Source organism: Lepus europaeus, chromosome 17 (genome assembly GCF_033115175.1).
Source record: "Lepus europaeus isolate LE1 chromosome 17, mLepTim1.pri, whole genome shotgun sequence".
NCBI classification, from domain to species: domain Eukaryota; kingdom Metazoa; phylum Chordata; class Mammalia; order Lagomorpha; family Leporidae; genus Lepus; species Lepus europaeus.
This window is the reverse complement of record NC_084843.1, coordinates 12,849,898-12,861,980: the sequence shown is the minus strand read 5'-3', so window position 1 is coordinate 12,861,980 and position 12,083 is coordinate 12,849,898. Positions and strand designations below refer to the sequence as shown.

The following is a 12,083-nucleotide window of genomic DNA, read 5'->3' as shown; positions in this document are numbered from 1 at the left end:
AGATGGGCCACTTCACTTTAGCAACATGAAAAAGGAAAAACAAATGAAGGAGGATTTGAAATAACAACAAACTTTGTTATGTAATGATTAAAAGTGCCACAAGAGCCTAAGACTCCACAGAATTTTCTTACTGCTTTAGTTCTACTAAGAAGATCAGAAGGCTAAAATGGATAAACTTAGCAAGACCTTCTATTTGGAAACACAATCTGCTGGATTATAAAAAGGAATGCTATGTGGGGCAGCACCCAAAGATGTAACCTTATCTTTTAACTTTAAGAAGATTCTCTCAAAATTTGCAATTTAAGAAAAAAAAATTTAGCTTTATAGGTTCACACTATTCAAAGTTTTAGGTTAATTTGGAAAGATACTCTAACTATACAGTATATTGATGGCATATTTTAAAAAAATTTCTTAAGTCTCAAGAACAACAAAAAATGCTGATTTTATCAGGGCAGGATTTCACCACTTCACAGCTGTGTGACTTTAATAAGTTACTTAGCTACTCTAAGGTCCATTCCCTTATCTATTAAAAAAAAAAAAAGATAAATACCAGTTACTTTAATTCTCATTGTGTGAACTGCGGAAACACCCTAGATATTTTGTAATTCACTCTCTTATCTGAAACCTGAATCAGTCCCACAGCATCACCAATTGAAAACACTTTCAGCAGAACAGCTACAAAGAAGCAGTCTTCCATCCTCATACTTCTACTTTTCTTGTACTGAACCAAAAATCAGCTTCCTAGTTATCCAGCCCCATCAATCCCATTCTAGTTTCCATCTTATTAAGTAAAGCTAATTCAGTTCTCACTAAACTCGAAGTTCCATGAGGGTTGAGGCTATTTCTGTCCAGTACTGAAGCCCAGCACCTAGAATAGGGATTAACATTTAGCAGGTATACAATACATACAGACTGAATTATCCGTTCTGTGTAGTTTTTTTAATTGACTGAACAATGAGATGCTAATACAAATGTGGCACAAAAATGTATACACTTCTGGATGTAACCATTTAATGCCCAAGGTTTAAAAGCTGAAATATCCTGGTCAGCGCTGCAGCTCAATAGGCTAATCCTCTGCCTTGCGGCGCCGGCACACAGGGTTCTAGTCCCGGTCGGGGCACCGATCCTGTCCCGGTTGTCCCTCTTCCAGGCCAGCTCTGTGCTGTGGCCAGGGAGTGCAGTGGAAGATGGCCCAAGTGCTTGGGCCCTGCACCCGCATGGGAGACCAGGAGAAGCACCTGGCTCCTGCCATTGGATCAGCGCGGTGTGCTGGCCGCAGCGCACCTACCGCGGAGGCCATTAGAGGGTGAACCAACGGCAAAAGGAAGACCTTTCTCTCTGTCTCTCTCTCACTGTCCACTCTGCCTGTCAAAAAAAAAAAAAAAAAGCTGAAATATCCTACCATGGGGTGGGTATTTGGCTAGGAGGTTAAGACACATGCTTCCCATATGAGAATGCCTGGGTTTGAGTCCCGGCTTTGGATCGTGACTCCAGCTTCCTGCTAATGCAGATCCTGGGTCCCTGCCACACACACGGGGGACTTAGATTGAGTGTCAGATTCCCAAGAGTTTTGAACACTAAGGGAGTGAACCAGTGGATGAGAGCTGGCACATATTCATTCTCAAATAAATTTTTAAAACATTTGTTAAGGGCTGGCATTGTGGTGGAGCAGGTTAAGCGGCACCCTGTGACCCTGGTATCCCATATGGGCGCTGGTTCAAGTCCCAGCTGATCCAGCTCCCAGATAATGCACCTGGGACAGCGGCAGAAGATGGCCCAACTGCTTGGGCTCCTGTACCCGCACAGAAGATCAGGTTGAAGCTCCAGGCTCCTGATTTTGGCCTGGCCATTGCAGCCATTTGGGAAGGGAACTATCAGATGGAAGATGTATCTCCTCCACCCTCATCTCCCTCTCCCTCTCTCTGTAACTCAACTAAATAAATAAATCTTAATTTTTAAAAATAACATAACCAAATTCATGCTGTGGATCTGAAAACTCCTTAGGACACGGTAAATGAAAAGTAATTCTGCCATACTATAAATGAACAGTGGAGCTTTTCAAAGTTGAAGATGATCAAGTCCCTTCAAAGCAATAAACTTCTCAATGGCTCTATAACTCTCATTCATAATTTCAGATTTAAATTAATTCTAAGTATGCACTAAAACACTCAAAATTACCTGCAACCTTACGGACACTAACTAGTCTGTAAACAAACCCCAAATAACAAAACCTTGTCAAACTGTATCACCAGAAAGCTACACAGAAAACATCAGAATTGAAGTTCTCACAGACCATCAAAATCTGTAACAACTTTTTCTCATGCCTTTGTTAGCAACACACAGCTATAAATAAACATCACTGCCTAAACACTAGACCTCATTTATAATTTAGTCACTTATATTCCAGAGCTTAACAGTAGGTTTCATATAGTATGTTCTGCTTCACAGAGCTGGAAACTCAATGAACAAGCAAGTTCACTATCCTCTCAAATCTCTGGAAATATTTCCATCTAAACGTACAGAGCTGTCATTCTGTGCTACTAGCATAAACAAAACATATTTAGTAAGGTCCATCTACCTGCCGCATGCCCCAGTCAATAACCATGTCAGCCTCAGAGTATTTCTGGATTATCTGGCGCCCTGATACTTGAGACTAAGACAGAAAATTAGTGATCTAGTAATAGGCAACGTCCAGTAAAGAGCATTAAGTAAGGCAAATATAGGATGGGCATGATTTTATAATAAATGGCAAAACCCAAAAGGCTCAAACATTTCAGTGAACACAAAATGAAAGGTGGGCAGAAAGAGAAATTCAAAACTCAGCTGTGCAAAACAACAGCCGTGTACAGCTCTTTCCTCCCCAGCAAGCCTTTCAGACCGAAACTGGATGAAGCCCCTACTCTCGGAGAACTTCCTTTCCCCCTCCGTTTCTTCTATGAAGTTAAGAGGAGAATCCTGCATGCATGTGCATAGTACACCATGCACAATTAAGCCATTAGACGCAAGAGGGCTTTTCAAATTTAAAGTCGCTACCTACCATTAAAAGACTAGTAAAATGGTAGGGTGAAACTTAGAGCCCGGGATAGGAAAGTCTCCAGGGGCAGAACGCGGGTCTGCGCTACAGAACCTACCCAACACGGGCAGGCGGCTGGACTCCAGCAGCGCAGAGAGCACTCCGGGGACAGGCTCCCCACTCCTCTCCCTCGCCGTGGGAAAGAATCCCTTTACAGGAGCTGGCCCCTCTGCGCCCAAGGTTGCCTAAGCCCCACAGCAAAGGCGGCTGGCAAGGGCGAACGCCAGCAGATGGGGGCCATGAGCACCGTGGCCGGGAACAGTTTCTCAATGGGGCCAAGGCGATGCTGCAAGCAGCAACCGGTATGGAAGTTTCTCCACGGGCCCGGCGGCCAACTCCGGGGCATGCAGGTGGGCTTCCCTTCCATTCTCTACTTACTTGTCCTAAGGAGTCCAACCCTGCCCCGCGGGCCAGACCTCCAAGCGCCCGCAAACACGCCCAAAGGTTGAGCCTCCACGAATGCCCTCCGGGCGCCCCGCGCGCGGCCACCACTGGCCCTCCCCTAGGGCCCTGTCCAGGGTAGGGGGATCTCTGGGGAAGCCGGGGCTGGGGACGTCGCTAAGCCCCGACTCGTCGAGGCGGGCGGCAGAGCCCCGGCCAGGCCCGGCCTCCCCGCGCCCCGGGGCCCCCGCCTGCCTCTCACCTGATCTTGTAGTTGGGGAGCGTGTGCTTGCGCTTGATGATTTTCTTGAGCTGGTTGACGATGATGGAGGTGAGCTGGGGCATGGGCCGCCCTTCAAACTGCGAGCGCACCTCGAAGTCGATCAGCGGGTCCTCCACGAAGGAGAAGAACCAGTGGGTGAAGGGCACGCGCGTGAAGACGAAGCGCAGCCGGCCCACCACCCGGGACAGCTTGACGTACAGGTAGGCGGACTTGCCGAAGACCAGGTCCACGTCGATGGCCAGGTGGAAGCCGCCGTGGTACTCCACCTCCGCCTCGAACGCCAGCTCCTCGGGGCAGCTGGGGGGCAGCGCCTCGCCGTCGGCGCCGTCGGGCTCCCCGGCGGCCGAGGCCACCACGGGCCGGACCAGCTTGATGGTCTTGATGAAGGGCACCGTGTCGCCCAGGAACACTTCCCGCAGGCTCAGCCCCTCCAGCAGCCGCCCGGCCGTCTTGGTCTGCAGCAGCTCCTCGAACTCCACCTTGATCTTCTTGGTGACCCAGCGGCGGGTCAGCGCGGTGTCCCGCAGCTCCCGGAACAGGAACAGGATGGTGGCGTTGAGGAAGTAGCAGGTCTCCCGCGTCGGCGGGACGGGGGTCTCGGGGGCCGGGGTCGCGCCGCCCTCCGGGCCCCCGCCCGAGGGCTCCTCAGCCCCGCCGCCGCCATAGAGGTACTCCCTCAGGGGCAGGCCCGGCACCGGCTTGAGGTAGCGGAAGCCTTCGCCGGCGCGGGCGGCCTCGTCCGGCGGCGGCTCGGGCTGTCTGCGGTAGAGCAGCAGGAACTGGGTGAGCAGCGTGAGGAAGGAGCCCAGCACGGCCGACGCCAGGATCATGAGCAGCAGCCCCATCCCGCCACCGCCACCGCCTCCGCCCGGGCCCCCGCTCCCGCGCCCACAGGGCCGCCTTCTTCACGCCGCCGCCGCCTCCATCTTGAGGACATCGGGCGGCGGGGTCGGGGCGAGCGGCTCCCTGGGCCTCGTCCGGCCGCTCGGGCTGGCGCGGTGCGGCGCCGGAGCCTGCGGCGGCCCGCGCCTCCTCAGACACTCCGGGGGCGGCCGGTGTGGCTACGGCCGCGGCGGCGGCGGCGGGGGGGGGGGGGGCGTGGGGGCGGGACGGCGCCTCTCTCCGGACTCCGCTCATTGGACGATCGGCACGTGACGTCGGCAGCGTGCTCGCTCCCGGCAGCCGGCGTCCCCCGGCAGCTGGCGTCCGGGCGCGCGGACGCTGGTCCTGCCTCCCCTCGCGGGCGCCCTTCCAGCCCCGCCCCCCGCGCCCGCATTTCGTCCCCGGCGGCGCGCGCCGCGCGCGGCACGTGGCTGTCACTTCGCGAGCGGCGGTCGGGGCGCAGGCTGGAGGAGGCGGTGGTCATCCTTCCCCCGGCCGCGGTCCCCGTGACCTCTGCAGCAGCCTGGCCCTTCCCGCAGCGGGGTTTTCCCCTTGCGCCCCGGGAGCTGGGCTAGCGGCGGCCCCTGCAGCGCAGCGCTCCCCTGGCCGGCGGGAGAGGACCGCCTTCCTCGCGGACAGCGGACAGCCACCGCTGGCCATCGCCCCGGCCTGCGGGTTCTGCGGGGCCGAGGGGCGCGGTAACTTTGCCACCTGAGGGGGGTTTTCAGAAGGAAGCTTTTAGATGAGGGTCTGGAGGAGTGATGGGCGCCATGGGAGGGTGACTTGGCGACTCGCCGGCTGGCCCTTGTGCGTTACCGCACTTCGGCCGTCCAGGAGGCGGTGACCGTGAACCCCTGCCCAGCTTGCGCCGCGGACCCTGACGCAGACCGCGCCCGGGAGCCGGGACTGCCTACGCCAGCCCCCAAGATCTTGGTCACTGCCTTGTACCGCCACACTGAGATTCGCTACCGGCGTTAAGCGTTCCCTAGTTCCCTAGGGGAAAACTTCAGGGAATCTTGTGCAGGGGAGCACTTGGGCCAGAGCCTTAGCGTTCCCGACGCCAGGTTCCCCGGCAACAGTATTATTCCTTGCACCCTCTGACGGCTCAGCTGTTGCATCATAAAGGGTTCTATCCTTGCAGTCACTGGGATCCCACTGCTAGACCTACAGGTCAGTAATTCCAACCCATTCTGCTGGCCTTGACACACCAGGGCAGGGCTCTTCTCAAGCCTTTGTAAATCTTCAAGCCGGAGAGTCTCTTGACTCTGGATGATTCTAGAACAACAACAAGAAGAAGGAGGAAAAAAAAAAAATAAAAATCAGAGTTCCGACCCAGGTGAGGCACATAACAACTTGGGAACCAGGCTACCCTCATTTTTCCTATCCATGCCCAGCTGTGAGACCACAGTGGTTCCATTACCGGGAAGACAAAACAGGTGTTTGCAAAGAGCCAGACTCAAACCGTTGCTGCAATCCTGGCATCTTTTGTTCTTGGGGTCAGTTCTGGCTTCTGGCGTTGGCTTCCAAGCTGCTCTCCCCATTCTGTGTTGTTTCAACCCAGATGGAAAATGTAGTTCTTGCCTCGGTTTGCACCAGAAATCTTGTGTGACATACAGAAACCTCCCACTGAAATATTGACTTAAACTGGTTCTTAAAATAGGCTCCACCCACCTTCCTTCCCCACAAGGAAAGTTGGTGGTTTTCATGGGAATGAGTTCTAACAGTCGTCTTACAGGCTCCTGTCCCCTCTTCTTCAGTCCTCAGAATAACTCCAGGAATCCACAGCTTTCACCATCCATCATTACACAGAGTCATTCGGTTCCCCTGCAAAACTTGAAATTCACAAGGGAGTTCAGCAAACCTTTGGGAAGGTAAAAGAAAAATACTTCCCCTTATACTTAAAGTGGCTAACACTGTGACAAAGTGGGTAAAGCACTTTGCCGCAGTGCCAGCATCCCATATGGGTTACCGGTTCAAGTCTCGGCTGCTCTACTTCCAATCCAGCTCCCTGCTAATGCACCTGGAAAAGCAGCGGAAGATGGCCCAAGTACTTGGGCCCCTGAACCTACATGGGAGACCTAGATGAAGCTCCTGGCTTTAGCCTGGCCCAACCCCAGCTGTTATGGCCATTTTGGGGGTGAACCAGTGGATGGAAGATCCCTCTTTGCCTCTCTCTCTCTCTGTAACTCTGCCTTTCAAATAAATAAAATTTTTTAGAAAAATTAGAACATGGTGCTGTGGTGTAGTGGGTAAAGCTGCCGCCTGGAGTGGTGGCATCCCATATGGACACCAATTTGAGTCCCAGCTGCTCCACTTCTGATCCAGCTCTCTGCTATGGCCTGGGAAAGTAGTAGAATGTGGCCCAAGTCCTTGGGCCCCTGCACTCATGCGGGAGACCTGGAATAAGCTCCTGACTCCTGGCTTCAGATCGGCCCAGCTCTGGTCATTGTGGCCATTTGGGGAGTGAACCAGTGGATGGAAGACTTTCTCTCTCTCTCTCTCTCTCTCTCTCTCTCCCTCTGCCTCTCTGTAACTCTCTGCTTTTCAAATAAATAAATGACTTGAGGTTTGAGATTTTTAGAGTATCTCTAATGTCTAGTGCCTAGCACTTCAGAGGTGATCAGCATTTATTGAATACATCAATGAGGAAATGAGTAATAATATCCATCCCTCCATACACATGAAAACATGATTGTTTCCTGTTATAACCTTTATGAAAATCTTTTAAATCAATTCAAGGAGCCACTGATCAAGTTGTTGCAGCCTTTTGGGGAGTGAATCAGTGAATGGAAGATCTCTCTCTGTGTCTCCTCTCTGTATGTAGTAGTTCATGGTAGTTCAAGGTAGTTCATGGAAACAGTGTCTTGAGAACAACTGAAAATCTATGATTTTGAGTAGATTTTTGAAGGAAGCCTGCCTACTGACCTTTCAATGCATCTTAAGTACAGGCTGGGTAGTCCTTATAAGAAATGCTTAGGACCAGAAGTGTTTTAGGTTTAATGTTTCATGTGGATATTTATTTTTTGGAATATTTGTATAGACTTTAGAGGTTGAACATTCCTAATATGGAATCCAAAGTTTAATGCTCAAAAAGTTTGGGATTCTGGTTGAAATTAAGCTGCCCCAACAGGGTAAACACTTATTCCCAGAGTAAAAGCAGTTGAATATTGGAGACGGGTTGCACGTTAACACTCATGTTCTTACCAGTTAGAGGAGGCCGGGGCCACTAATGCTACTAAACTCTGAATCCTCCCTAATGGCCACTAGATAGGATGTGAATGTGGAGCACTGTAGGTAGCATGAAAACCAATCGATAGAAATGATATAAACTAATGCAAAAATAGGGGGAAAGCATAGAGCAGTTTAGAATTCTCGCCTAACAACTGATCCCTCAAACCACTTTGTGAATAAGAATTCAAATGGAACAGCTGTGTTTTGAATATCCAACATGTGCCAGGCTCTGGGAATACTGAGTGAACAGAACAGAGTTCCTGCCCTAAGGGGTGCCAGGCCCAGGCAGAAGCAGACACACTCCTACCTGAGCTCTATCTCCTATCAGGGTCCTGTGTGAGCAGAGCCTTCTGGGTTAGGGGCAGGTACTGTTGACCACAAGGAACAGAAACTGCCTCGGGCTAACCTAACTAAAACTGCATTCATGGTAAGGATACTGGAAAATCTCAGGAATTCAGCTGCATGCTGTTCACCTAGGGCTGTCATTGAAACCTCAGAATGAGAGGGCTGTTTCCATCTCATTCCCTCTGTCCCTCCCCGGCCCAGTCTCTGCTCTCTCCATCTCTCTGCAGGTCAGTGTCATTTTCCTCTGTAAGCCTCTGGGTGCCTACTCCCCCATAGGCTCAGCATGCAGGCAGCTTTGGAAGACACCAGCTCTGCACCCAGATCTGGAGGATCTCTGGTGCCTATTGTGGTTTGCTAGCTCAGTCTCAGATTCTGGGAGAGAATCAGATCCTAATCTCATCTTCTATTCCCAAGGATTTGCTGCCTCAGGGCTGCTCATGGGTGAAGCAGCTTCTTCAAGAAGGGGCACCTGGTTTAGTGGATGTGATGGGCAATACTGGTTTGGTACAGGATGTGATGGATTCTGGTGGAGGAAATTGGAGCAAATTGACTTTACATTGGTGTTTGGTGATTAGAAAGCTCTTCTTTTAAAAAATGTATTTGAGAGTCACACACCCACAGAGAGAGAGAGAGTAAAAAAGAGATCTCCCATCTACTAGTTCACTCCTCCAAATGCCTGCAATGGCCAGGGTTGGGTCCAGGCTGCAGCTGGGAGGCAGGAACTCACTCCAGGTCTCCCACAAAAGTGGCAGGAGCCTAATCACTCCTGCCTCCCAGGATCTGCATTAACAGGAAGTTAGAGTCAGAAGCCAGAGGCACTCTGATGTGAGACTGGGTGTCCTAACCACTAGGCTACCCCTAGCTCGATGTTGTGGTCAGGAGGAGGCCAAAGCTCAGAAGTTGGAAATAATGAAAGTTTAGGGAAATTGAGACCAGATACCTGGGTATGAATAGGGTTGATCCAGAGAGCAGGGGAGGGAGATGGAGGCAAGACAGTGGATGAGATGTGAGTTGGATTCCATCGGTGGAATGTCAGGGCATGCTGGGATACTATTTTGCAGTCTTTGTAAAGTCTCCAAACGTTTTAAGCAACAGCATGGAATTGACACTTTCCCTTCCATCTCCTCTACCTGCAAAACCTCAGCTCTGGATCAGTCCAACTGTCTACATCCTCCCCTCCGCAGCTACAGGTGCATGGTCTCCATTCTCATTCAGGCTCTCAAGGCAAGACACTTCGTTCATTACCTTAGCCACCAGTTTGCTCCTATTTCCCTCAACAGTGCCAACCAAACCTGACCAATCCCAGGCCTTTTACCTTCGCCTGCTCCCCAGCATGCTCAAAGAGAACAGACCCTCAGGCTTCTTGCTGTCCTGACGCAAGCTCGCCTGTGAGACACTCCCATCCTGTCTTGCTTCTTTTCTGCGGCAAAAAAAGAAAAAAAAACAAATCACAAGTGGGCATTCAGATCCAGCCTGGTGGCGAAGATGCCTGTGTCTCACATCAGACTGCCCGGTTGCAGTCCCCAGCTCTGTCCCTGACTCCAGCTTTCCCCAGTGCAGACCCTGGGAGGCAGCGGTGCTGGCCCAGGTGGCTGGGTCTCTCAGCCAAGATAGCTGGGATAGATACGCTTGTCTTTCTGTAAGAATTTCAGATGTGGGACAGAGAGGAGTGGTATGCAAGTTGGCAAAGGTTAAGGAGAGAGTCCGTCTGACAGGGCGGATCGACAGCTTTTCAGAGGAGTCTGAGATAGAGGGTGCCCAGTCTACGTTCAGACTGGGGTTTATGTGGGTAATGGGTTCATTTCTTCTTCTGTTTCTCCCCCCTCCCCACCTTGTTCTTGGACAAAGAGCTTCCTAGTTGTGAAATTCATGGAATTTCTCCCAAGGTTTTATCATCCAGTGTAACTGACTGGGCAGCCCTCTCTGCCCTGGGCTGGGAAGATTCTCCTGCGGGTGTTTCCAAAGGGAGAAAGCAGGCTGGGACTACCCACAACAGTATCAGGCTGCAGGCAGGAGTTGGATGTGTCCAATGCTGGACTGCTTCTGAGGCTGCTAGTTCCTTCCTGCAGGAAATTTTTGTCCCTTTCTTTCCTCCCTTTTCACACACACGGACCAATGTCTACCTTCCTACCCAACAGGGAGGCCCAGACTGCATCCCTGGCCAGTGCCTGTGTTTGGGGAGTGAAGCAGTGGATGGGAGCGCGTGCTTGCTCTCTCCTGTCATTTTGCCTCTCAATAAACTTTTTAAAATGTTAAAAACAGAACACAAAACCAAACACTAAACCCTTTTGTCCAGTTTGTCCTTTGTGTCCATACTGTGGCTCCCACTCTCCTCCAGGGTCTATCTCCTTTCTCTCAAGCACATGCCCCCAGCCCACCTAACATTAACATTATGGATGGTCACCTGGCTGTGCAGTAGAACCCCAGAATCCTTTTTTACTTTTTAAAATAATTTTTATTGAAATATAATTCAATATCACACACCCATTTAAAGTGTACAGTTCATAGAGAAAAATGCCTGAGTGTATCAGTATTACTGCAAATGCAATTTTTATCAAACTTTGTTTAAATATATGTCAAACAAATTGATAGGAATTATATGCCTCTATAGTTTTAATGATTTTGTGACTTTTAAAATTTACTTTATCTGAATGGCGTTAAACATGTTTTCATTTGATTATCATGTAGATCCCTTGCCTATTTTCCAGATGCACTATGGTCTCTTTACTGTTTACTTGTTGAATTCTTTATTTAGTGGTGTCAATCAGTCTTTGATTATAATGTAAATTAAAAATGTTACCTCAAAAATAATAAAATATTATAAAACTACTGAACTTTAAAAGTGTACAGTTCCAAGGATTTTAGCATCTTTACAGAGTGGTGGACCACAGGCACCATCAATTTTTAAACATTTTCATCACCTTAAGAGGAAATCTTATGCCCACTGCAGTCACTGCCCCTTCCCATCCCTCCACAGGCCCTGCAGCCCTGGGCAACCACATCTAATTTCTGTGTTCATGGCTTCACCCATCCTGACCTTCCATGTGAGTGGAATCATCCAATACATGGTATTCTGTGATTTGCTTCTTTCACTTCCTATAATGTTTTCAAGAGTCAACCGTGTTGGAGCGTGCGTCAGCACTTCATTAATCTTTGTGGCTGAATAATATGACTTTGTGTGAGTATACCATAATTTCTCCACTGATCAGTTGCTGGTCATTTGGGTTATTTTTTACTTTCTGGCTATTATGAGTACAGATGCTAAAAACATTTGGGTCCAAGTTTTTGTGTGGATATATATTTGTGTTTCTCTTGTTTTACATTTAGGAATGGAATCCTGTTCAGCTTTCTAAGTAATTGCCAAATGATTTTCCAAAGTTGCTGCACCAGCAGTTTATGAGGATGCTGATTTTTCTACATCCTCACCAACACTTGTTGCTACCTTTTTAATGATAGCCATCTCAGTAGGTATAAAGTGGTATCTCAATGTGGCTAATGATGTTGAGCATCTTTTCAGGTGTTTATTGGCCATTTGTATATCTTCTTTGGAGAAATCCCATTTAAGTCCTGAGCTGGTTTTTATTTGGGTTGTCTTATTTAGTTAAAAGGATTCTTTATGTATTCTAGACACAACCACCTTATCAGATATATGATTTCCAATTTTTTTCCCATTCTGTGCCTTGTTAGAATTTCACTTCTCGATGGTGTTCTTTGAATCATAAGTTTTTAATTTTGATGATATCCAGTTTATCAATTTTTTGCCTTTATTGCCTACACGTTGGTGTCATATGTAAGGAATCAGTGTCTAATTTAAGTCATGAAGTTTTATGCCTATACTTTCTCTTAAGAACTTTACAATTTATTTATTTATTTATTTATAGCTATAAA

At 49.3% G+C, this 12,083-nt stretch overlaps 1 protein-coding gene across 4 annotated transcripts in view; it reads right to left on the bottom strand.

The window, feature by feature from the left end:
- PDZD8 (PDZ domain containing 8) overlaps nucleotides 1-4,680 on the bottom strand; it is a 94,973-nt gene extending 90,293 nt beyond the window's left edge. For 3 of the 4 annotated variants that reach the window (XM_062215038.1, XM_062215039.1, XM_062215041.1), the window contains exon 1: nucleotides 3,717-4,680. In XM_062215038.1, coding sequence (XP_062071022.1) covers nucleotides 3,717-4,582 — 866 coding nt within the window. In that variant the 5' untranslated portion in view covers nucleotides 4,583-4,680. The remainder of the gene's footprint in view (nucleotides 1-3,716) is intronic. The other variant, XM_062215042.1, reaches the window with a different exon arrangement.
- Nucleotides 4,681-12,083: the final 7,403 nt, after the last annotated feature.